At 50.5% G+C, this 27,343-nt stretch overlaps 1 protein-coding gene across 1 annotated transcript in view; it reads right to left on the bottom strand.

The window, feature by feature from the left end:
- Positions 1 to 27,343, bottom strand: part of LOC108549230 (Dpr-interacting protein zeta) — a 284,709-nt gene that overhangs the window by 2,321 nt on the left and 255,045 nt on the right. The window contains exon 9 of the mRNA XM_017902519.1: positions 23,693 to 23,848. Coding sequence (XP_017758008.1) covers positions 23,693 to 23,848 — 156 coding nt within the window. The remainder of the gene's footprint in view (positions 1 to 23,692; positions 23,849 to 27,343) is intronic.

The raw sequence follows: 27,343 nt of genomic DNA, 5'->3' as shown, positions 1-27,343 counted from the left end.
CTGGGAAATAAAAGGGAGCAGGGGGGCGGAAGGGACAAGGGTGAAACGCTGGCGGAGAAATGGATAGAGAAGGGTAGAAAAAGAGAGGAGTAAACAGGGGAGAGGATACGGGGTGGAGAGGAGAGGGAAAGAAAAAGGGAAGAGGAGTCCAGGCTGCGTTCTTATCGCGAACGCGGACCGACGTAACGGATTACTCGCTATCGCGACCAATATGTCAGCCGGTAAGAAGGACGAGGAGTCAAGCATTATATCGCGAAATAAAATGGCCCGTGGCGGGTGGCCATGGTCTGGCTACGTTTTGAAATATCGTCGACCACTGGACTGTAACGTAGATATAGGTATTATTATTGACACTTTGCTCCTGACAGAATTATGTATTTTTCATAGCGTATGTCGGACAGCGTCGTTCGCGAATGCAAAGTAACAAGCTTGCCGACGACCAGCCGAGACTACCATCACGACGACGACGACGACGTAAACTCGATGCACCGCGCTGAGATAGAGAGACGACGTTGCCCGGCAGGTTCACGCTAAATCGGAAAACGCCACCGTGAATTTTAATGTCGAGCCTCGATATCGACAGCCGCCGGTACGAACACCGTCTCCTTTCCGATCCAACCACGAGATCGCTCGTGTTTATCACCGCGATTGCTTTCCGATCTCTAATTCTTTATTACTCTTTATTTCTCTATTCCTTTTATTTTATCAATCCGATCAGTTACGGTACTCTGGGTCAACGATGACCAGCATGACACCATCGAGGAAAGAAATTCTTAATCGTTAATCTGTCCCTGCTTTCTATCTAGAGCTCTATCCAAGTTTCCAAGTAAATATATCTTTTACGATTTCTTTTGTTTCCCCCGACACGATACGATAGTTATACTTTCTATTCGCCTCGAATAATATCCGTTTCGATTTCTCTCGTTTCGCGTGACGTCGGTGCTCGAGAGATGTTTGAAATCCTCTTATTCGAGTGGCAACTTTGTTCTCGCTTCGAGCCTCGAGAGGACTTGGTCCACTTTCTCCGAGGAGCGTTAACCTTTGCAAAATTCCACGGTGTAAAGCGACGCCTTTGGCGACCGGATGATCGATACGGTTTTCGCATCGCGGTAATCGAACCGATCCAAAAGAGCTTTCGATATTTTCCTCCGCGATACGCATATACGTTCCGATATTGATATTTCATACGCGTTATCCTTTATTCGCTCTCATGGCGACGAAGACTCGCGAGTTGGGGATTTTATTCGCGGAAAAAGCAAATTGGCCGCGCGATGGCTGATGCGATTTCGCGGCGCTTTCCCGAAGCCACTGGAAGTTACGTCGCGAAGAATCTCGGTTAATCCGGGCGCATGCCGGTGAATTTTAATGTAACGTCTACGATATCGACAGGTGTCGACGTTGGCGGAGCAGCGAGATTTTTCGATGACGCCCAGCGTCCGCGCAGATTTATTATCATAGTCCTCGATCCGTCTCTGTTTCCTTCACCCATTTCGCGAGTCGAAATTTTTACGCCACCCTCTCTCTCTCTTACCACGACCATTGCAGTTCTTAAACGTCACTAGACTCATCGCGTTATCTTTCTCCGCGATATCTTACGTCGAAGCGTACGAGGAAAACTTAGGAATTCCATTCTCCAACCCCCGTTCCAGCCGGTTTGCTTGGCTCGCTGGAAATCCATCGTGGCCGACGAAGACGAAGCTGGTTCGTCGTTGGAGACGTCAAAAAGGAACGGGGCGAAGAGGGTGAGAAAAAAGTGGATTAGCCAAGTCATCGATTTCCGCAACGTCCGCTCCTATCTCGCGTCCGGTTTTTGCGATCCATTAAAACCACGCTCGAACTTCCTTATCGCTAATTTAATCAACGATAAGGGAAACTCGGTCCGTAATTCCGGTGGCAAACATTTTTATCAGCCCGACACCGATTCGCTTTTTCGCCCGGGTCCTCTTCCTTTTTCCCAACGAAAACTTACAAGCCCGCGCCGCGGCCCGGCTCCTATTTTTTCCTTATTCCGCCGCGAATCTCGCATCGATAACGTTTCAACCCCCGCCCCGGAAATGCACGGAATTCCGTTCCGCGCGAGAATCGATGGCCAGCTGCACCGAATTAATCCTCCAGCGGAATAATCCGCGTCCGAACCGGACGATCCTTGGTGTTTTTTAACGGAACATTTGGATAAGCATCGCGGGGTACGAGGGTGCGCGCTGGTCATATCGGAAGATGGCAGAGAAACGAGGCGAGAGGCCTTTTCCCTTCCGGCACGTCGAAAGAGATCGCGCGTCGAGCTTCATAGCGGCGATCGTATCGAGACATAAGCCGGCCTGATTTACGATCCACGTACCCGGCCAATCTACGTCGTGCACCCCTGCTCTCCATCCCCTGCGATTTATATTAGCAGCGAGGCACGCGTCGTGTCGCACGCATGCATCGATCGCAACACGCGAGGCTTCCGAAAATCGGACGTGACGCTAATGGAGAGCTAGCCGATGGGGTGACTTCTTCGACCGCGTGAAAATGGCCGCCGAGCCGTCAGCTTTAAGAGACGAGACGGGGCCAGTTATAACGTTATAAGTCGACGGGCGGGAGAAACGAGGTCGAAGGGAATAAGAAGGTTATCGAGTTATTGGTTAGATATCGGATAGATAGAGAGACAGGGTGTAGGCGAGAGCGAGAAACGGGGCTGCGGGGTGGATCTCTGGAAAGTGCTCCGGCACTTGTGGCACGTGCAATTTGCGACGTCTAAAGTTACTCCTAACGTGCCGTTGTTTTAATGGCCGCAGACGCTATCGGCAGCGAGTGAGTCAGCGGAATTTTCCGGTCACTCGACGTCGCGACGCACGGGGCAAACGATGTCCCGCTAGCGGGGAAAATACGCGACCGGCGTCGATTAGGAGTAATTCGGCGCGTTGGATCATGGCGGGAAAAATTAATCGGGGGTTCATCGGCGAAGGAACGCGGCGCCGTTTTTCCTCGGGAATGTCTCAATGATAGACGTCTGCGGAAGTTGGACGAAGTTGGCACGAGTTGGCGACGACTGGAATTCCTCGCGTTGTTTCCACACACGTAGGCATCCTCGATTCGACCCGTACGGTGCACTTAGGATCGAGATGTATTCGGTGGCGTTTCGTGGCGCTCGTTCCTCCGTTTTCTCCTCTTCGACATCCCCTAAGGTGTCTTTAGTCTTTCAGCCGGAAAAGAACGAGACGAGGATCCACGTTCCTGCTCGCGTATCGCCCACGCATTCATTTATCACCTCGGTCCCCTGTCTGTAGCCCTGCTGTGTATATATGTAGAGGGCTAAACGTGGCATTTGTACGGGGGCTGCTTCGAGCCCGTCGACGTATACGTTACGTGTGTGGAGGGCGACGGATCCGAAAGGCTCATGAGACTAGAAGGCACCCTTCGTTGACCCTTTTATTCCTCGAAAAGAAATTACCCGAACGAGGCGGTTGCTCGATCTTGTTTCTTCTTTCTTTTCCTTTACACGCCCCGTTTACCGCGTTTCCTCTATCATGCCGGCGCCGCGCGTCCCTTTTATATTTATAGGCCGAGTTCACGCACCCTTTTTCCTCCCTTTTCCCTTTTTTTCGGGCTAGAGAAAGGAATTCGAATGAAACCGGGGACCAGAAGCCCCGCCGTTCCGTCGCGGGAAATATGACTCGCAAATTACGTCCCGGAGAAACGAGATTTTATTATCCGCGACGTGGATTCGGTCCTCCGGAGTTCATTCGAGTCGCACATTTTTCTCCATTCCCGCGGATCTATTTCTGTCTACGAGAATTTAGAACAAAAGAACGACCCCGTCTTCTTTCCTCTTCTCCCTTTTCCTTTCCCTTCTTTCCCACGCCTTCTCGTTCGGAAATGAAGTTCGGGAAATACGTAGCAACCCGGACCCGATAGCCAAGCTTTCCGCAGGGACATTCCAGCGCGGTCACTGGAAACGCCGGGACACTCTGTATTTCATTTCGGGACAACTCGTGGCCGTTTACCCACGCGTGTACCCCTACAAATTTTGTCCACCATAATTCGCGACAACGAAGACTAATAGCCGTGCCGTTCGTGGGTTCATTTATCACGCGCGTAAACGTGACTCGATGCAGCTGTTTGGACAGCCTAAACACGCTGGCGGGTCACGAGGAAGCCGACAGCCGTTGGATGCCTCGAACTTCTCCCCGAGGAACACACTCGTCTCCCTTTGAAACGTAACGCGAGCTAACCACCCGGACATTCGAGTCGACGTCGGCGAGGAGAGATCAAAGATCCCGGAGCCCGAGTCGAACCGCGGAAGACTGCTGGAAAAAACGAAACGTGGTTCCTTCTATTCGATAACACCTAATCGCCCGAACGTATACGTAGCCGAGAATCGTGGCTGCTCCGCGACGAGAATGCACTTCCAGTTGTTCGATGACGCCACGCGCGGCGCGAGAGCTCGGCTGAAAAGGGCGCACGAAGCGAGCGGAAGCCGTAAAATCGGGCAGAAAGCAAGCCACCCTTGATCGCCGGCTCGCGGGACGCGGAGGAACAGAGGGCTCTGAAAAAGGATTTCGAAGCGGAAGAACGTTTTTCCCGGGCTGTCAGGGATAAACTGGGATTCTCCGGGGCGAGGCGACAGAGGCAGAATCGCGCGAGCGTTTCGACGCTCGTTTCACGCCGCGGCTGTTCCCGGAGTGCTCTCCTCGTGCGACGAACGGACACGAAGCCACTCGAGCCGCTTTTCCGGCGGAAGTTAAACGCGCGCCGCGTCCAAGAACGCCACCGTGTCTTCCTCGGCGTCGACCGTTTTTTCGGCGAGTTCGCGCTCGGAACGCAGCCGAGCGAATTTAGCCTGCCGCGCTTCGTTGGAGAGCTTTTCACCCTCGCTCCGCGTCGAACGTTTCAAACTGCTTCGAAACTACTCTCCGATGACACTTTAACGTATAGCGTCCTTGGTTCCACGTGTAAAAGTACCGACGTACGATCGTGATTATCTCTTGGATGGAAGTGGAGAGGATTCGGGGTGATCTAGATTCGCGGTGGTCAATTATCGACGCTCGGGAATGTCTCTCGAGCAACCCTCTTTTGTGCTTTTGATAAAAATGTCGGAATTTCTTCTCTGTATCTCGGTATAGCGTTTGGAATAAATAGACGTCACTGGTATTTTCAAGAAATTCAACGAGGAAGAATTATTCCCTCGCTGTCGCGGGGTGCAGATAGAATTCGTACGGAACTGCAGTTCGGGGATTCGTTTAGGATCTATATCGAAAAGTTGAGGCATTATAAATCCCGAGTACAGAAGGTAGAGAGAAGGAGGATTTTCCATTTCCCTGTATCGTAAAGATGATGGGGGTTGTTGGAAGCATACAATTCGAAGAATAGAAGCCGTCGAATGACGAGCTGCATTTCGAGGACGAAGTAACGTGATTTTCAATGACCAAGTTCTTCGCGATCGCGCGTACGCGAGCTTAATTGGCGCGACAATACCGTTCGTTAATCCGTGTCTCGATTTGCAGCCGTTGCGGGGCCCATTGTCCGGAGCGGGCGTAGGCGAGTGAGAAATTTGTCGACGACGAGAGCACAAGAGGCGGATAAAGTCGAGCCGGGTTTTCGAAACGAGCGAAGCGTTCGCGAATGAAACATCTTTCGGCTTGCGGTGTTCCGTATCCCCGATTTTTCGGCGAAACGTTTGACGATTTTATCCGGCCGCTGCCTTCGCAAACAGCCTCGTTTGCTCGTCGTTACGCCCTCATTGCTGTAACATAATTCCACGTTTGATGCGGAAAGAGGGACCTGCAACGGGAGAGCCGCTTAATATCGCTCCACTGCGTTATATATTGCACATGCTTGGCAAATATGCACGCGCATTATGACTGTCCTTTGTCGACGATGAGACTCGCACGAATCCCTCCAAATCCTCCTTTTCTCCTCTGTCTCTCGCGTTCAGCTCTGACTCGCCGATCGTGCGCCATATTTTTTCATCCCTCTTCCACCGGTGAAACGCGTCCGAGGGTATTTTCGTTCGTCTCGTCGAATAACTCGAATCCTAAATAAACAAAATGGAAATATGCCCGAGCGAAGTCTCGTTCAGCGATATCGTCCTGGATTTCCCTGTGATCCGACATCGTGCTTTCTCGCGACGAATCGACGCGACGGTCTGTTAAGCGTGTAAGAAAATTTGGATAGCTCGATGCACGTGGAATTGGTTCACGATGTATATAACGTAAGAAGATGCGAGACCGTACGAGTGACACGCGAGTGTGTTTGACAGTATAACTGTGCGGCAGCGTGAAAATCGATGAGTGCACGTATTATAGTACGTTGGATAATTACGTGGAATTGTACGGGTGCCAATCAGAGAGAGGGACCTATCGAGGTAAATAGAAAGGGTGATTTTCATTCAGTGCGATGAACTATATTTCAGATAGCAAAGAGTATTGATACAATATAGACGTGTATAACGGAAATTAGAAAAAGAGTATCGTTAAATATTTCGTATTTGTTTAGACACGTATACATGTAGGGTGCTAGGGTTTGAGAGTGAGTGTAGGGGAACACTTGGGCCTATCTGCTTGATGATAGATGATAAATAGCAGCCTCTGGTTCAGATCGACTGTTCAGGGTTTAGAGGGTTCAGAGAATGCACGTGGAAGGATTATATAGAGAGGATGTTAATGAGTGATAGAGAAAGAAAGCCTGTATGTGAGAGAAGAGAGACTGCTAGGTTTAAATAAGGGTACAAAGGCTATCTTAACACAGTCCTTTGCGGAGTTTTTAGTTAAGTTGACGTGAGAGTGTCGATCGGTTGCATAATCATAAATCAGTTATCAGTCTAGTCTTTTAGCTTATGCTTTACTCCTAGTCTCATCTAGCTCGTAATAAATATATATTTAGAATAAAATAACATTTTTTATTCTTCATATATGCTGTAAGACAAATTAGGCTGAACGTCGGGAAGGGTCGTGTCCCGTCGTCCGCGACTATGGCGAGGGTCGATGAGTAGCCATGGAAAACATCATTCCGGCGAAATAACAATGGCCGATGAGCGGCAATATATAAATAACGACAGTCGGACGAGCGTTGTCATTATTTGTTAATTAATAGCGTTAAAGAATTGTCCAAAGCCTTTAAGTTGTCAGAACTTTCCTGCAGTCTTCTCGCAATGCCAATCAAACAGTATCCTTACATACGTATATCCGTTTCGTCATCATCACCCCGAGAAGATGAGGGGTTGTCGCGTCGAAGCTAATAACCCGTGACGTTTGCACCCCTGAAAATTGTCCATTCTTGTGGTCCTCGATCGTCTATCTCAGTCGAAAGCCGATTATTTTAGGAATTAAAAGTAAGAAACTCGGTTGCAAACAACATCGAATAGAAGGGAAATTTGTCAGCCAATCCGGTTCTCGAGGAACCAACGGAAATTCGTGTTCGGAATTCGCGTAGTCTCGAGACGACGAGGTCGCATCAGCGACGTAAACGAGGAGGTTCTGTCCCCGATAAACAGGGCCGGCTGGAGAAGTTTCCGCGCACTGGGACCGGGTTCGTAAGTAAGGACATTAGCATAGAGCTCGCTGCCTGGCAATTTACCGCATTAAGCGCACGCTGGAGGAAGGACAGCAGCGAAACGCGAGCGAATAACCGAGGGGTTGGTCGGCCAGGAAATGGCTGAACGGGAATGAGAAGAGGTTGAGTCTAAAACCGACGGCTAGAGCGCCCAAGTCGCGCGAGACGCTAAGAGGACGCGGAAAAGAAGGCGGAAGGAATGACGGAAATGGCGGCTAATGCGTGGCGCGTGTTCGAAGAACGGGACAAAGAGGTTCGTGTCGAAGGGTGTTCGTTCTCCACACTCGCTGCCAAAAACACCGAGGGCCCCGAGACAATGGGAATTTTATTTCTTTGTTACCAGTGTCCCGTGACACGCGGACACTCAGACCACCCCGACACCATTTGGTCTAGGCCCTAGTAAGAGTCTATAAATTACCTATCCCAAACCACGAGACGGGGGTATATCGACCGGAATTGTTTAAACATCCTCCATCACCAAAAGACATCGAAACTTCGACACACCCCTAACGAATAACGGAACCAATAGAGAAACATGCAATCACCATTCATATACTACAGCAATCAATTAACACACACCTGAATTCATAGAATTCACAGTCAAAATAAAACCATCAAGTTAAACATTCTTCATTCGGTCAAACACATTCACTCTTTATATTATAGTAAAATAAAATTCTTCGAAACCACTATTAAACTAGCTTACCGTTCGTAAAAAGACGTAAGCATCGTTCGATTAATTCGTCCTATAGAAAAGTCAGACGGGACAAAGAGTATGTGGCGACCACCCTATATTTGTCATTAGAGGGATGAAAATTCGGAAGAATCTGAGGATTCTCTAAAGTCCTCGGTGAGTCCTCTACTTATTAGGATTTCCTAACCTGCCAAAACACGGGCAGGTAGGTAGCCTCATTGACGAGTCTACTAGCAGGGCCAGGATAAAAGGCTTTCTACGTTCTTCCACTTCTTTCCTACTCTCTCACTTACATTTTCTTTAACTTCTTATTTACAAGTGCATGTATAGAAATATCTAAGATTTTGTCAATGCACGTTCCTTCGGACCCAGGCGCAAGTGTTCAAGGGGTAGTTAATTAAGGTGCACATATGAGCCAGAGGATCGAATAACTTAAACGACACGATCCCACCGAGGTCCCGATGAGATTAAATCGCGGACAAGAACGTTGCGACGAGCAACAAACGGGTATAACCGGTTCTATCCCACGAGGGGAAGCAGAAATGGGAAAAGTGGGCGAAACGAAGGGGCCCCGGTGTTAGCCGGTGAATCGGGTCGTTAATATTTCATGAACACCGGGCGTGACCCCGTGTAATTCCCTATAATTCAGAGCCCGAACGATGTTGCGTTGCCTCTCGATTGTAGGGCAACGAACAGAAGCTGCTCGTAGCGTCGCGCGCCCGGTTGATAATCGATCCGCGAAATATTGAAATTCCGATTGCGTCGCGATCAGCGAAGTTTGTTATCGTTATCTCGGTTTCCTTTTTGCCGTCGGCTAATGGGATTTCGAGCAATAACACGCGGGCCCCGTCCATTACCTGGTCGAAAATTGTTTATTTATCGGAGACCGCGGGTACGGTCCTGATCGACTCTGCTAACGACACGCAACCCCCTCACCGTCGAACCCGGCGAAACTTTAATTAATTTCCCTTTTAATTAATGCGCCGCTGTCTCTGATTTTCGGCTTTATTATGCATTATACGCTGCTTCCGATCCTTGCTGCGCCCGATGTCCAAACTTCACAGACGGGCCGGAACAAAAAATATTTACACCACGGTAATTAGTATAATTAACGTTATGCACGCTGTTAGTTACGTGCTGCTGGCTCAGCTTCGCGTTAAATTTCCGAAAAATCCGCATCGGTCGTTCCCCGATCGCGCTTATCACCGGCCGCCATCGCGTTCTCGCCTGTTCGGTGTCAAAGGAACCCCGGGTGAAATAAAAGATCGGTGGAATGGCAGAAAGAACTCGGAGCCGGAGAAAAGGAGGAGAGAACGGCGACGTTTAAGCTTTTCACGGCTCGGAACGTCGTTATCAAGCCTGGTGACACGGAACTCGGAAAAGGTATCGTTTTCTCGCCGGCGGCGGTGGCGTCGGCAGTGGCGTCGGTAGTGGCGGCGTCGGTGGCTGCATGCCGCGGGCCGTCCCGTCGCCGAGCGAAACTTTTTCATCAAATTTATCGAGGAACGCCTTGGGCCGTGCTCCTACGCTTCGCTACGAACCTGTTCGGCGGTCAAAGTCTCTCAAACCTGCTCTTCGTAACCGGGCTGTTCCCTGCCCGCAGCGGTTAAACCACCACGCGGCAATGTCCGCGTGTCCTTCCGGTCTGCCGCGAGCTTCCGGCTGCATCCTCATTCTCCTTGCCTAACCGTATCGCCCAACGTTTACGCGATATCTCGTATAGATCCTTGTACAGTAAACAATGGCTGAGAAGCATATGGCTGTCTCTCGAGTTAAAGCTTAAGAGCGCGAGGAAACCTAATCGTCATGTTCAAAATTCTCCATTACAATTATTATCGCGATCTGGGTTTTACTGTCAGGCACTAATCGAAGATGACATTGCTCTACATATCGCCATTTATTAGGTAATCTATCTGTCTAAAGCTACACGTTAGGAATAAACTGTGCATCCTAGCGATCTCTTCCACTTCGTTTCGCTTTTGTCACAGAGTGTCTTTTGTCTCCAGTTTTTCTGGGAATAATTGTGATCTGTGTAGCCTAACTGAACTAGTTCAGTTTCTTGTCTTTGCCATCGTAAAATAAACATATATTCTTCCATCGATTCCAATAATCCCTCAACGCTATCAATTACTTCAAATTTGTTCCAGAAGTAGTAGTAATTTCTAAGTACATATGGAATGGTATCTACCCAAAATAACTAAAGTCGTTATTAGATATTCCCAATGTCCTCGAGCAAACACTTTTAATTGATCATAATAAATTAGATCGTCCGGATTCTTGTTTAATATTCCTAGCAATCGCATTCCGACAATAACGTTGCGCTAATCAGATTCTTCGCTTGAATTTGGGTTCATAAATATTTCTCAAAGCTGAGTAACAGATTTTCCTCAAGAATTTCGAGGAAGAATGGTTGCAATGACCGTTGACGATGCAAATATATAAATTTCTTGTTCAACCGAGACATCCGAGACGCTCGTCTCTCTCTTAAATATTCCGCAGGCGAGGTTAGAAGCCAAAGTCATAGTCGTTATCGTAAACAGTAATTCACAGGCGAAACGAACCGCTGCAGCAGCCTGGTGACGAAATTTTAGCGTAACTGCGGATCCGGAGGCTCGTCGTTGACCGGGTTAGCTCGACGAATCGTCGCTCGGATCGTTCCGAAGCTTTACGCGGCTGTTCCGCGTTCCCAATTAATAAATACCGCCACTACGACACTCGCAACTCGGCGAAGCAAATACTCGTAACTTCATATCCAGCTTCCAAGGCGTAAAACGACGTCCACGGCGCCGGAAACCGTCGACGCGGAACGGGAATGGAGCGTACGCGCGCGCTCATCGCGAGCGTGCAATTTCTGTTTCCGAAATGCCACGCCTGCCACGCTTTTCTCTAAGGAGAAATTTCACGATGAACCGAAAGAAGTTTCAATTTTCGAGAATTCCGGCAAAACGACAGGCGCGGCCATTTTCGCGAGAGGACGCACTTCCGGTATCGCGAGTCCGGAAATCAAACTGTCGATATTCGCACGGAAGGTTGGTCTGTAGAGCGGCTATTATTCCGGAAAACGAACAAACGATCCAGCTGCTAGTCCAAACGCGTGCTTTTCCACTGCAATATCCTTTCCTCGAGTTTCCCCGTGTATTTTCTTTAGACGTATATCGCGCCGCAGTCCGCGAAGCGAGCGGAGAACTAGAGACGAAGGAGGGATCGAGAAATCGAGGCGTTGCTTTTCGACGAAGTCGTGCACTCGTCGCGGCGCGATCCAGGAGAGGATCGAGAGAGAAACGGCGAGTGGGATGGGACGTGCGAGACGCGAGAGGGTGGTAAAGAAAATGCAGAGGCGCGTGGCGGAGGAACGTCGGGGATGATGAAGTCGTCGTTTATACTTTATATCGTATGCATGAAATTTTTGGATCCCTAGTCACCGTTATTGCGCCACAGGGAGGATACGCCGCGAGTCTCCGTGGAAGCTTACATTCTTTATGGATACGGATGGCAACGGGCGGCAGAAACCGCGATATATCCGAGCACGGGCTTACACCGTGTTAAGCTCGCACCGCCGGAGGAAGCTTCGCGAACGTTCCTCGCTCAGAGTTTTCCGCGGCAAGACGAATCGAGCAAGAACCAAGACGTATACTCGCGGTTCGAGCTCGCGGTTTCGCCGCGACTCTCGCTGTCGTAACGCTGCGTGTTACTTTATTCGCGGTTACCTTGGCGAAATAACATCGCGGATACGCTCGATAGTTTTGCGGGAAACAAGTGGCCAACTGCCGTGCTCGTGACGCAAAAATTTTAACCTACTTCCGCGAGGTATGAAAATTCTTCGTGCCTGGTTAGGCTCGTTCCAGCTGCGGTTTCGGATCGAGAGTTCTACTTGGAATTCTTGGCTTATTCTTTGCGAGGCATTGGTCACGGTTGATTCTTGCCTCGCGCGTAATCGCAAGACTTTGCTTCTGAATGGGTTTTCTTTCGTAAACTACATTGGGGAATTTAGTAGTCTATTTCTAGTTGATACACTTGGCTTACTTTTTGGGATAAATTGGTTACGGTTTTGATCGATAGATAGGTGGTGAATTGGTCATGGTTTTAATCGATAGATAGGTAGTGAATTGGTCACAACTGTAATCGGTAGACTCTTGGCTGACGCGTGTTTTAACGCCGCTTTTTTGACGCGTAATTGCAGCACTCTGCTACTGAATGAGTTTTCTCTTGTGAACAACATCGGGAGGTCTAGCAGCCTAATTTTACTTGATACACTTGGCTGACTTTTTGCAATGGATTGGTCACGGTTGTGATCGATAGACCTTTGGCTGACGCGTGTTTTAACTCTGCTTCTTTGACGCGTAATTGCAAGACTCTACTGCTAAATGAGTTTCTTCTTATGAATTACGTCGAGAAGTCTAGCACACTTGGTACACTTGGCTTATTTTATTTGCAATGAATTGGTCATGGTTGTGATCTGTAGACTGGTAGACACTTGACTGACGCGTGATTTAATTTCGCTCTTTTGACGTGTAATTGCAAGACGCTGCTTCTGACTGAGTCTCCTTTTATCAACTAATGAGGTAAAAGTTAACGAAATCCTAAGCTTCTTTTAACTGGGTTCTTTTAAGCCGCATGGACGGTATTTTCTCGCAAGCTTTCATCGAAAAACTGCCGTTTATTATCCACTATACAGCTATCTTGTTAGCTAATTTGCATTCGATAACCTCTTAATTGACGCACGTTTTAATTCCACCTCTCTGACATGTAATTAGAAGATGCTGTCTCTCAGTAGATCCCTCTTGCAGATCAGGATTGAGGAATATCTCCACTGTGCCTGCAATATTACCACCATTAATCTATCGATGCCTCTACCACTGTGTCATTGTTTCTCTTGCTGCTGGTCCGCGCATGAGGCATGAATGCGTAAGTGATTGTGCCTACTGTGGGCGATATAGACAAGTGACACGTCATTACACAGATGCAGACGCAGAATCAACTTAGTATAGTAGGAGACATTCGGTTGGAGAGGAATAGACACCCGCGAGCCATTAGTTCCCTAGCCCTGTTCAGATTACTGTGTTGGGACTTGCAAAATACAGTGGAACGTTAAAGAAACCCCAATCATCCCTTAACGAATTATTTCCAAGACTGTATAGACTAAACCCTGACCCTGACGTTGCCATAGTCTGTTCTAATTTTTCTCTCGCGATGCGACGAATCTTCGAAGATTCCTTTGGTATCTCTAATGAGAAATAGGCCAGAAAGAATTCGCGAAGGGTTCGCGCAAAGGAGCCACGATGCCCAAAATTTAACGGAGTATCTCTCTGCAAGACATCGCGTCCACGAAAGTTTCCTCGTACTTCTCGATTCCGTAGAATCGTTAGGTTAAAAGCTCGAGTCGGAAGCTCGTCTGCTCGCAGCTTTCACGCCACGCGCGATAAAAAGCGTCGGCTACTCGGAGCCTGACGATAATTCGGCCGTTTTAATCTGCCGGAAGGATCCACTGGCGTAGGCAAACGCGTTAGTCGCACGTAAACAATAAATCGCCCGGACAAATAAAATCCACTTTCGAGTCTCCGCTCGAGTCCGCGAAACGTAATAGAAGCGGAGAGGATAGCAGGAGATTTGTCGCGTCGCTTAGCGTTATTGGCTGCCGCTGGTGCGCAAAAATGAACGCGTTTCGAGCATAATTGTTGCGCCCGACAGTCGGCGGAACTCGGCCGCTGCCGTTCTTGCAACGCTGCACCAACCGCTTTTTCCTCGCGAGCACGGGGCGCATTTTATCGCGCGAAAAATGAAGACGAAGGACGAGACCGAGCGTCGACCCGTTTTTACCCGCGTTGTTCGACATAATTGCATAGGAAGCGAGCTTGTAACGCGAAACGCTGCAACCCTGGGACAACTAGAAACATTTGCCTCGCCGTTTTTGCCGTCCCGATGCTCTCGCGTTGCGGCTGGAAAAAATGACACGAAAAGGGACTGCCGCCAGAGACACCTGCTAGTTTCCGCTCTACGTTCCCCGTCGCTTCTCTCTGTTCCCTCGCAACCCCTGAACGCCCGAGCGGAAGGAAGATGGAGGCGAAGGGATCCCGGCTGAACGAGCGTCGATTTGTTCCGCTTAATTCCCCCGGAACGAACGTCCCGGTTTGAAACGCCTCGCGGGAAAGTAGATAAATTTCAATCGTTATGGGCCGCGGAGTCGTCGCTTTTTAAAAAGCTTCCGGATAGGTCTATCGATGGCCGCGAGCAACAGGTGTATTCTGTGCTTCTTGCGCGTCACAGCGTGATAGACAGCGGTAAAAAAGAAATTTCTGATAATGTTCGCCCTCTCGGTTTCATCGATTTTACCCGGGTGATCGCGGATAAAACGTCGAATTCCAGGGGTAGCTACCGGGGGTTAATCGAAGATCGGTGATAATGACCCGGATCTCCGTTATCCCGTTCCGGGACAACGTTTCTAAAATTCGTGATCGCGAGTTGCGCGAGAGAGATTGCGAGTTCGATACCTTGGATTTCCGTTTCATCCGCGGGTCTTTCATTTTCCTTTCTTGGTCAACTTTCTTGCTCCGTTCAACCGAGGGAAATTCACCTCCCGATGGTAATTCGAGACTTTTTACCCCGATCCCTCGACACTGTTGGAGGGAACGTGGCCGATAATCGATGGAAAGGCCATCGCGTTTAATTCGAAGCGATTTCCAGCCGCGGAATATCCATCTTCGGTCGGGCCTGTAACCCTATCGCGCAACAGGTACCGTTTTTCTCCTTTTCCCGTTCGAATCTTGTTCCCCGGCCGGCGTCACCGTGATTGATGATCGATATCGAATAACTTGGAAATTTAATATCAACATTATGCCATCGGGGGCGCGGAGATTCCGCGATTGAACGGTGATCGGCGGATGATAAGCGATTCAATTTCACCGCAAACATCGACTCCGCGGTGCCGTTTATTTCTCTGCCGCGTTAGCTGAGGAGGTTCAAAGGGCTGGACGTGACGTGCTCGCTCGTGAAAGCCAAACGATACGGGCGGAACGTTTCAATTTGACGCGCTCGAAAACGTTGTCGAACAATTTAATCTGGCCAGCGTATCACAGCTCGTCCATCACGGATCATTTTCATCCGAATTCGATGGGAAAATACGCGATCGCGTTTATGCGTGGACGCCGCGCCCGCGTCCAAGATTCGCACGCTATGGCGCGTATTTGCTCGGCAAATTTGTACCGGCGCGTTGTTGATCGTCGCGCCTGTTACGCGCGAGGATTCCGGGCGAAAGAAACTCGAGGCTTTGCTTTTTCCGCGTGTTCCACCTGTCACGCTTTTACCTCTGCCGTATACAATGCGTCCGATTTTCCCGCGTACACGCCGGGACATGGAGCATCGATATACGAGTGACTATGACTTACAGGGACAGATTGATCTCGACTTGGATTGGAAAACATCGCAGAGAATTTATCGGCGTTATCTCTCGCAGAAACACCGCGCCGAGCTTTCGGCTAATGGACATCAGGCGGTCGGTAAGTCTTCGCGATGAGCTTCTGAACGGTGGCGAGTTACAGGCGAGTTTATAGTAGGTAAACTGTAGTCCAGGGGGATAGCGGAGGATTAGCCACGACTTTGGCCACTCGACTGCGTCGCTGGAAAATCGTTTCGTTCTCCTTCGACGGGACCCCATGTTCGATAGCGTAGTAACTACATATGCGATTAAAAGCAGATTTTTTCAAACTTTCCTTAAAACTCTCCACATCTCTTCGGTCATTGAAAATATCGGGAACCATAGGGGGAGTGTTTGTCGTCTGACGTATTTTCTCGTAGGTCCAATTTTCGTCTTTTTCGTCTTTCATAGTCTTCTTTCCTCGAGGTCCTCGAGCCTAGTCTAGATCGACGCGATGTAAACTCGAGTGACAAGCCGAGCTCGACGATCGAATACGGCTGTTCCGTAGTTGATTAAACGCGTGAGTGTGCGAGGCAGACGGTTTATCAAAAATGGAGGGAAAAGCGGGGAGGAGAAGGGAAGCAACGACGTGGAGGCTTCAAAATTCTCTGCTATCTCGAGGTAGTTGCGAGAGAAAAGCTCGTGGATGCTCGAGGGTTAGGGCCAGGCAGATTAATAAGAAAATACAAAGACCGGCGCGGCAGTTTAGCAGGTGAAATATCCTCCGTGGGTGGAAGATTCAGGGAACAAGCTCGCAGGAAGAAAGTCGTCTGGAGCTGCTGGCAGAAGATACAGCGGAAACGTGGCCCGCTTAACCGACGTGGCTCACCTGCACCCCCTCTGCGCGAAGATGGCCGAAGAAGAAGCAACGGAGATAGCGAAGCACCGTGGAGAACAGGGGAAACGGGAAACAGACTGGCAACGAGAATGCATCTGGCTGTAACGCGGCGAGCTAGCTATTTACTGCTCGTCAGCCGGCACGCCTTGGAACACCGAGCCCCGGAAATTGAGATTAAACGGCGCCGCTACCCGGCAGATACACACGGCCAGCACGGTGATCCTTGTTAACGTTACCACCGTGTCGAACGGTGAAAATTCCAGCCGGCCCCGACACCGCGAGCACCACGGATTTTCCTTCGAAACGTGACTCGAGCTCCGAGTAGCGAATGCAGTAGCGGATGTAGACCCCCGACTCTTCTATTTTTATTTCCAACGATTATTTGAGATCCGATACTTTAACTTGCGGTCGTAGCAGGAATTCGTAGTGATTTTTGTACGCCAGTTTCTCCTCTTAAAAACTCGCGTTAATTATTTTGTGGTACACATTTAGACATGTTTGGACTTTTAGTTCGGCAGACATTTTGGTTTCCGATATTCGATATTTGTGTAGAGATGGAGGGATGAAGAGAGAAAAAATGGTTGCTAGTGATGATGTTCGTGGATAGATTCCATTTTAGCATTTACTCCTGGATTATATCGAATCGCGATCGCAGTGGATGTAATGGTATTTAGATATCGGTTATTTGTCGACTAAATCTGTTAGATTCATTCCGAAGGGTTTCGACACTTACATCGCATTTCCGTTTTTCACTTCCGGGGATACTTGGGCTTTTCAACTGCACCGTGAATAGGAGCAGCGAAATTTCCATGTCAGTTGAGCCGCGATCTGGGAAACAATTATATCCGTGACACGGCGAACGAGAATTCGCGCGATAACGTACAACCATTTGTAAAATTCTCAAATAAAAACCGCTGTGACCTAAATGGAGCCACGGGCCCGAGAAATCTGTTTGCGAACAAAGAGAACCGCATCAGCGATCACCATTCTTTTTTGTCTGCTTTTTCGACCTTCTCTCCTCCCATTTTTCCTTTCTTCTCTTTTTTCCACCTAGGAGCACAGCGATCAACGAACGCAGAAAGAGCCGTGAACACAAACGATTCGTCGCGAGATCAGAGGACGAATAAATATTCGTAAAACGCACCTGGACTTTCCCGTTCGTGGTGGGGGAGGGGGTGGGGGAGATGCAGGAAATTCGAGAAATCCGGGAAACGTAAAATAACCGCGAAATTCGAGCGAGATACGAAGCGATGGTATTTGTCGCAGACATTAACCGATTATCGAGTTGACTGCGAGATCGTGAAACCTCTTCGAAGCCAGCCACCGACCGTTGGAACTGGGGTCGGGAGGGTTGATAGGAGCGAGACGATGTTCTCGGAGGGGAAGAGAACAGGCGAACGATGTCTGGCAGAGATAGCAAGCGGCGCTAGTGAGCTCTGGAAAATGGCATCTCGAGGAAAACCACGATCAAAACTGGAGTTACGCGTTACGGAGCAGTGGAAACACTCGAGACCGTGCTAACGCGCCCCTTACAGACTACTCGGTATTCGACGACGACGCTCCGTCGCGTGTGCAATTTGTATCGAAAATTCAACGAGCACTGTGTACGGAAACGCCGGTGATCCTTATCGGAAAATTTCCGTCACGGTCATCCAGACGACGTCGCGACGACGTCGGGGGTCCACGTCTCCGAACGTCGACTGGAACTCCGGAAAATTGGCGCAAGGGTCATTCGCGACTCGTCGTTTGCACGTTCTCTGCAGAACGTTGAAGGTTGAATTTTCTTAGGGGGAACACGGGTGCAAGAAGATAGAGCAGAAGTTTATCGCAGGTGAACCGATGTTAACGCTAAGAGCGCGAGGGAAAATTGAGATTAGACTGCATTTCTGGAAGCACCAGCTACGTCGGTGGCTACGTACACAGAGCCATGGTTCTTGTTAGGGGGCTTCATACTACTAAGTGTCCACGAAATTTCAAGGAATCGAGGATGCCCGGTATGGCAGCCATTAGCAGCATCAACCGCTCGTGAGATTACATTGCGTTCATAGATTAGATCCGGCAGTATGCAGAACCGCTAATGCTTTTTGTCCGCGGCCCCGATACCGGCTACGAAATAGGAATTTTCGAGATGCTGATGGAAATTGCTACCAAGTGTTCGCGCTGCCATAGACGGTCCGTTTCACGGCATAAAGCAGCTTTTTCCTCCCGGTTATCGTTCGAAAACATTCTTAGCTCTTTTACCGGATTTTAATAAGAGGATCGTTGAGTCAGTCAATCACGGATTGCTCGTTAAAATTAAAGCAGCATCGCCGCCATTTTCCACCTGTATTCCCTCCGCTGCTCGAGGCCGCGTTGTGCATGCGCCATTTAAGAGAGACGGTATTTTCCTCGCAAACGAAGGTGAGAATCTTCTATGAGACAGGCTTCCAACGGAGGAACAAGGGGAAGCATTTGAACGAGTGTTTATCGCGTTGCTTAAAAGCGGCGCTTTTTCGCGCATTGTTTCCGAGCCACTAGCCAGCACAGCAGGCGGCGTCCCGCGATCCGCGTCACACCCTTAGTCCCATTTTATGCGAGGAACGTCCGCGTCGTTAAATCGTCCAATCCGCAACAAGTTATTTAAAGTCCGCTAGCACGGAACGCCGCAATTAAAGCTTCCTCGTGGCCCGCTTCGCGTGCGAGCCAGCGTTTCGCCGGCAGACCACCGATCATGTAACGTCTTCCTCGTGCTCTCTCTCGGTAATTTCTTATCTCTTCCCTCGCTTATACACGTCCCCCGATTTCCAAGGCAAATCCGTCATCTATCAATTTACCCGCTACCCAATTACCCTCGACGACTTTATTAATTCTTCCCTCGTGCCGGCCCCCGCTTCAAAAACGGGCCTAATCTCTCATTTACTCGTCCATACTCCCCCTTCTGCTTCCGTGCTAATCGCGATCCGCTTCTAATTCACCCCTCGACCTCTAGATTACCATTCATCCCGGGACACGATCGCGCAACGATCGCCGATTAACCGAAGGCAAAAGTTAGCCGCAAAATGCCGCTTCCGGCCGCTCGCAATCGCGGGCATAGATCTCTCGCGCTTAACGGCGAGTCCGAAATTAGCGATTTTCGCACACGCACACGGAACGGCAGCCCGAAAGCGCGCCCCGTCGCAGCAGGTGGCTCTGCGCGTCTCGGTTCCACTACCCCCGGGATAATGCTCGAGAAGGCTGTAGTTAATATTAACGGCACGCTATAGAGGCTGCGCGTGTTGTTCCTACGTAATTTCCTACTAAACGTACTAAGGGATGCCCATGCATATTTCAAAACGCCTACGACACCCTCCCCGCCCGTGCCTGTCTATCGCGTCTTTGATGCAGCGCGAATTTCGCGACGCAGCCGGTGGTGCGGAAACGGATAAGTGGCTGTCGTTTAGCGCGTCCCGACGCCGAAACCGACGTCGAAACCGATGCCGAGCTCCTTCGTCGAGTATCGATTGCCGCGGATAAGCAACCTCGCGGAGAGATAAATGCGCGAGCGTAATCCGAAGCGGTTGTTATTACCGCGGACTCGCGATATCGATGTCAACCCTCGGTCCTAACGAGCCTACTGATCCCGACATTTATTATTTGCACGCGGATTACACCGCGAGCTTCCTGCGATCGCGTCTGACTGATCGCAGGATGCTCCGCGCGCGCGACGGCTGATTAATCGCTGCCGCGTCCGAGCAATCGCTGTGTCGACTACTGCGGAAAACAAGAAGCTCCAAGTAGTACGTCCAGGTAAATACCAACGTTCTCCTTCTCGCTGAATATCGATGGAATTTTATCGTGGCTTTTAAGATACCGGTATTCTATTTTCCCCAGGCAACGTATGCAATTGCAGCGAGTCGTAATAAAGCCGGGTTCGCACGTGTTGCCCCGTAACGACCGCCCCTGCGCGGGACTTATTTCGCTATTTTATTAGATTAGGCACTCTTGGTCGTGCCGCGGAGGTGGGTAACAACCGAAGGAAACGCATTAAGGTGGAACGAGTCCGCCATTTCGGAGCACCGTAAAGGAACACGCCGGGAAGGCATCGCGGCGCCCTTAATGCGTTGCGTTCTATCGATCGAACGATCCGGTTTCGCGATGTACTTTTTAACACTTTGACTACCACGTTGGTCATATGTGACCGGCCACGGTGGTCACACGTGACCGCCAATAAGATAAACGCTTCATTGGCAGTTGGCAGTCAAAGGGTTAAACGACTCGTGTCGCTCATACGGACTTGTCGTGGGTGTTCTAAAAATAAAATCGGGGAAAGGGACGAGAGGAAGAGGGAAATGTTCATGGACATTCGTAACTTCGATCTCGAAGGAGAATTTTATTCGTCAGAGGAATTTTCATGCAGGCGTCGTACGTCCTAGTCGATCCTTCCGTTACTCCCGATCCTGCCGGAGGAATATCTCCGAGTTTACACCCCTTTATCGAACTTTGTCCTCCTCGTGTCGGACTTTCGCACGTTTCACCGACGTCAGATACGTCCGGCAATCCCGTTCGCATTCGGCCGCGTACGTGCTCGCCGACGCTCGCTCGAGCTTCCGCGCGTGTTCGCCGCTGCGCCACGCGCGACATCTACGTCGCTTCGCGGTCACGGCGTCGCGTAAAATTCCGGACGCATTTTCCCTCGTGCACGCTAGTCTAAACGCTGTACAATTGGTCACGTTCGGTCGCGGTGACTGGCTCCCACCGCGCAGTCGAACGGGACCGTTCAAGTCAGAGCGTGGTTTACATAATGGTCGCCAACTGTTTGCCTTGGCTTTAATGACACTTCGAGGGTTGCTCGGTAGACTCTGTTCGTGCAACTCGGCACGGGAGTACGCAAGTCGATCCCTAAAAATATTACGATCGATCGGGGTGTTCTAACGACGAACTAAGTCGTCAGTGTCGGAAATAAATCTTCTCGTTTCGGATCCTCGTAAATGCTTAGATCACGGGTATATGAGCAGAGGGTGAAACGGGGTGGGTCCTGGACGCGCGCGGAAAATTGCAGGTTAATTGACAGATTTTCGGCCAGGCTCACGGTTGATTTTTTCCTGAATCAGCTAAAATATCGCGTCGTTAACGGTCGTTAATGAATGAAAATGAATGGGCAGCGGGCCGGACGATGCTTCACCAGTGACACGGATCGCCACGTGATAACACCCTCGAGGATACTTTATGGACGGTGTGCACCGGGCTATTTGTATCGCGACAACGAAACGGTAAATGCTTCAACGAGCCGAGCCGCTTACTTTTTCCCAATACGCTGCCGCGTGTGAAATATTCCCTTCGTCGCGTATAAATTGGAAAACGGATTTTCCAAGGGACTTTCCGGCCCGGTTACTCGAGGCCTCGGACCCCGAGTCGTTAATGATTTCGATGGTGGTGGCAACACGAGCGATGGGATTAAACGAGATTACGCTAGGCGTTTTGACACGTTAATAATGCATCGAGGCGTCAAACGTCGGACAAAGGCTCGCGGTTTTTCCAAAGTTTGACTGTTGACAATCGCTGCCGCGCGATTTCGGGATAAATTTCGGGATAAATTTCGGGACAAGGGCGTTCGCAAAAAACTTTCGAAGATGGTAATCGTGGAAATGATAGCCCCATTCGTCGACTATAGAGATAAATATTGTGCCCGACATTGCTCATTAAGCGCTAATCGTCTTATTAAAGGTTTCATTCGGTCGGTCCATGGTTCCGGTTGGAGTTTAATGGCGCCGCCACGGAATGGCTTTCCGGACCATTTCAGTAAAGCTCGTTATCTCGTTAACGATCCGAGTGGCCATTCATCTATTCCGCGCTTCATCAAAACGCTCTGATCGCGAGCTCCCGGTTTTCGTAAAGTAGCCTATGCGCGTTATAGACACGTTCCTCCGAACACGGCTCCCTCTTTTACGACGGATCAATAATTCATGGACACCGTCGTGGAAATCAGACCGGGTCGCGATTCCAACTCCAAACGACGCGATAATATTTTCTCCCGACCGTCGTTTCTTCGCCGAATCGATTGAACCGGAAGTCTACGGGGTTGCACGTGGAAGAGAGGGTGGTTCTTCCTTCCATCCCACGGTGGGTCCACGCGAAACTATTCGCCGTGCGAATTTATCGAGCGCGTTGGTCCCTGTGCACAGCGAAGAAGACGTGACGCGATCCTGTTTGAGAAAAAGAATAAAAGAAAACGCGGAAAGGCGGCTGTTTTCGGTCAGCCCGAGGCTGTTTTCCGCTTCACGCGCCTCCAAGCGATTTAAATTCTCGTCTGCGCAGGGATTCTTGCAAGCACGCGAGGCACTATGCAAAGTTACTCTTAAATTTGAAACGCGACAATGAGTTTACGGCGGGCTGCCTCGAACTTAGATGCCTCAGTGCGTCTCGCGTAAATGGCCATCGCGAGGGAAACGAGGACAGTGGAATTTTAGCGAATAAGGCGAATATGGGTCACGGGACTAGCGCGAGATCACGGTTATCTTGACCGTGAATCCTGCTTCTCGAGCGTTCTACATTCTACATTGAAGCAAGCTCACGCACGCAAATCAGCCGTTTGGATAAATAAAATTCAAGCTTGTCAACTCTGCCAGGGTACGGGACAAAGCGGCTGGATTTACTTTTGTACTTTCTACGCTCTAAACATACGATCACCATAAACAGAGGATATCGCTAGTTTACTCGTGGCACACAGCGAGGAGGTAGACACGGAAGCACCGATAAGCCTGCGCGTTACTTCCGAGAACGGTCTTTACTCTCTCTCGCGAATCGTTTGACAGCGATTCCGAGGGAACTCTGCATATTTTTAGAACCGGAGGACACGTATTTTCTCTTAGCTGGCTCGAGTTTAACGGGCTAAGGGATTACCCTTTTCTCTTATACTCGAGCCGCCTGGGCGAACCGAGAAACACGCGTCCCCTCGAAACCGCAAAGTCGACCATCGAAATTTTGCGAAATCTCGACCTGTCCTCTTTCTCTGATCGCACGCGTTGCCCCGATCGATTCAGCCTGCGTGCACGCGGGATGCATGGTGCAAAGTGTGCGGCGTAACGGAGGGCAGCTCGGTGAGGATTCGACTCGTGGCGAACGCGGGGGTGGTGCGTGACGCGTGTTGGAGTGCGTGTCGAAGAAAATGGCGAAAATCGGAGGGAAACGGCGCGGAAAGACGCGAGAAACGAAAGAAGAGCGGGAGAGGGAGGGCCAGATGAGAGAATGCAAGCCTCACCTGTGCTCTGGCCACTACGTAGCTTCTGCTCTGGCCTCTCCACCCTCTCCTCGCTCGGGGGTGGCGGCCTCTCTGTCCTTTTCGTATAGTACGGGTTGTACGAGGATGGCCACACGGTGGTCGGCCTTTTTGCTGGTGACGGCGTGCTCGGTCGTCCTGAAAATAGATTAGGACCTTTCTCATCTAACCCAGCCAACTCTCTTCTTCTCCCTCTCCTCCTCTCCGTTGCTTTCCTCTTTACGAACACGTTTTCCTTTCTATTTATGTACTCGTCTTTCTCATTCCCCCATTCTCTCTCTCTCTCTCTTTCGCTGTTCTCTTTTCTTAACTTAACCCGAGCGTCGTTTCTCTATCCTTTAATCCTCGCCGATGCATCTGGTCCTCGCGCAACCATTGCGCGCCGCACGGGGCCCCGCAACCGAACCAAATTCACGGCTAGACCGTCGCAATCGAGTCGATCTATTTCTTAATTGAATCTCGATCACAGCTGCGCGAGATCGTTACCTAACCGTTGCACGTTCGATCCGATGCATGGCTAAGGAAACTGTCGCCTCCGGTTTTCCTGTCCGACCGATTAAACCGGAATTCCATTCGATATCGACTCTCGAAACAGGTCTCCTGTCCTTTACGCGCATTCCTAGGGTACGGAGCGAGAAGAAAGTTTAAGCAAATACTGGGAAAGATATTTTATCCTGATCCAGCGGAACTTGGAACACCCTTCGCGCCCCAACTTTCTAAAAACGTGCTCGGAGAGCCATCAGCGCCACTTGACGGGCACTGTACGAGAGACTGGAAGTTGGAAAACTACGAAACCACCGAGCCGAGCCCTATTATCTGCCAAAGTCGCTTGGTAATCCGGCCGCGATTAGTTCGAGCTTCGTGATCGTCGTTTTTGCCGCGCGAGATGATGCCCTCTTTGAAGCAACGATCAGCGTTTCCGCGAGTCTCGCCGTACAAAGGGGAACACGCGGACGCGTCGAACGAGAGTTTGAAAAGGCGCATTCAGCGACGGAGGGCGAACACGCTGCGATCGTTCTCGGGGAGGAAACGCAGACGGAAAGTCCCCTCGATCGCTTCACGCGGAGCGGTGTTTCGAGTGGTCGCGTTGAAAACGACCGCACGCGGCCGCGCCGACGCGCCGGGTTGATGAATTCGGCTGGCTTCTTTGAAAAGCAGCCAAGTTCAACTTGTTGCGTTCGATGGCGGCGGACGTTCCATTGAACCGTGCGGCGCGGCACCGGCAGCGACCGTCAGAGAGGAAGAGACACGAGAAGAGTCGTGATGAGACGAAACGTGGCGAAACGAAAAATTTCGACGATTCTCGGGGTAGTTCGCAATGGAATGCTCGGTACAACGGTCTCGGAGATCTAATCGGTGGAGCGAGTGGCGTCGCGGCGCGCCATCGGTTTCCGGATGGTCGAGGAGGAGAAGCGCGTCGGAGGATCGGCGAATAAGTGACCCATGGATCGCAAGTGTATTATTATGTCGTAACCCCGTGGAACGAGTCGGTACGTTGCATTCGGTATTTCACGGATCGAACACGGTCAGAGAGATCCACTCGAGCTTGCTCGAGGATTCGGAAGTTCGCTCACGCGAGATACGTCCCCTCGAAGGGCGCTCGAAACTGGAATTTCTTTAAGGACGCGAGCACGCCACCGTTTCGAAACTTCGCCGGCATTCCGTCGTCTCCAAGCTGCCGTGCCTTCTTTTTCCCCTCCATTTTCCCCGCGCCGGAAGAATCGAGCCCTCTCTTAATTCTCCAACTTGCCTCCAAGCTCCTTCAACTTGGCCAACTGCCACGCGAAGCCGTCGATTCGAGAACGCGTTACGCAAATGTGTCCATTAGCCGAGTTTGCCTAATAAGCAACGGGTGCCGATAAAACTGCCGCCGCGAGCGATACCGTGCAACGTCATTTCCCAGGTGGGACGAAATTTTCTGCGATTGGATAAGACCCGAGTACGTCGCGGTTTTTATTCGACTAGGAGTTTCCGCCGGTCTAACCAACTCGAGCTGCGGCGTGTATACGTAGCGAAAACAAAACGGAATACCCAAACTGAAGTCTAAGGTCTACAACCGCTGGAGGCAGCCCCGGGGCAATCTTTGCGCAGAGAAGATTGAAACTTTGCTTGGATGGTAATTTTGCGTGGCGCGCATCAACCAAGGGTGCAATTCGGATTCATGTCCAACACGGGACTCTATACCGTTGTACGTACCGTTACCCTTTATATACACAGTTATGGCCTGGTAAGATGGTTCGCCACTTATTTCTTGCCCGCCCACCTTCTCGCCGCCGCCGCTATGATCGCGCGGAATATTCGCAGCCGTCCCAGGCGTACCGTATAATTATACGACGCGTTTGTCAAGTTTCGTTTGTCGTTTGGGGGATATTTATTCGCCGATAAAACGATCCACGCGGCCCCCATGCCACGTTCCTCCGGATAAAATTTACGTTTCCGGAGTTTTCGTCGTAATAAGAACGTTCAACACCGATTACGAGAAGAGCGGGAGGAATTTCCGGAAAATTTCGCCCGGCTCGTTAACAATTTGCCATAAGCATGCGAGATTAAACGCCGGTTCGGGGGACAAGAAATAATTAATTCGAGGATAGAGGGGGCAGGTTTCAGGCTGCGAATAAGAAGTAGCTTCGTCCAAAAATAAACAGGTGAGCGGGCTAGCTGGGCGAATTTCGTGAGCGGCATCCACTCAATTAATTCCCTTCTCGGATCTCTGGCCGGAATAATCCCTAACTCAGCCCCGTCTCCGCCTACGTTCCACTGAAATATTCCGTGTTCCCGAACGTTCTCGGGAGCGCGTTCCCTCCGCGTTTCTCGCAGGCGCTCGCGAGAACTTCGCAGACCCTCTTTCTTTCATTTCTGCCTGGCAAACAAGCCACCCTTTAAACAGCGTACCGTAGCTACACCGGGACGATGACAGCGGCGAAGACGGCGTCGGCGACGGCGACAACGACGACAACGATGGCGGGGTGGCGCTAAAAAGTTTTCGAATAAAAGTTTAAATACGCCCGGGCGAACTTTGTTTCGTAGCCTTTGCACCCACTGCTTCCCCATCGCCCTGGTCCTCCGACCCTGTCCTCCCTGCTTCCTCGTAACAATATGGCCGAGCTACCATCTTTGCCGAGTTAAGAACACGGCAGCTCTTGTGTATCCTCGCGCCAACGTACAAAGACCGCCTCTGTATAGGGTGTTTCCTTTCCTACCGGGGGCCGAGCAATCGCGACCAACCTCGTATTTCATCCGGTTTCGTCCGCCACACCTTTGTGCCTCTCTCCACCCTATTCTCTTCCCTCATCCTCCGCAGCCACCCCGTTTTCTTATTTCCTTCCCTGTTGCCGCGCGTCCCGCGCAACTTTCTCGAATAACTTGTTGAAAATTTAAGGGCTCCGTGGCACCTCCTCGCGAACGCATCCACCGTGAAACCGGGAGCCCGTGGACCGGCGTAATCGTGGATTCCTCCGGTTTATCCGGAGGGAACGGCCTATCTCTACCCTGCGATACCTTCGCTGCTCCGGTGCAGGTTCTTAAATGGAAAAGTTCGACCACGGTGGGAAATAGTCGGCTGAACGTTTCTTTCCTTCGCTGCTTGGTTCGGAGCCTCCTCGAGATAGTTGGAGGCCTTTGTGCGGCGTCGTG

Source organism: Eufriesea mexicana, unplaced genomic scaffold (genome assembly GCF_001483705.2).
Source record: "Eufriesea mexicana isolate 0111107269 unplaced genomic scaffold, ASM148370v2 scaffold1852, whole genome shotgun sequence".
NCBI lineage: Eukaryota > Metazoa > Arthropoda > Insecta > Hymenoptera > Apidae > Eufriesea > Eufriesea mexicana.
The sequence above is the reverse complement of the archived record's forward strand: the minus strand, read 5'-3'. Positions and strand labels throughout refer to the sequence as shown.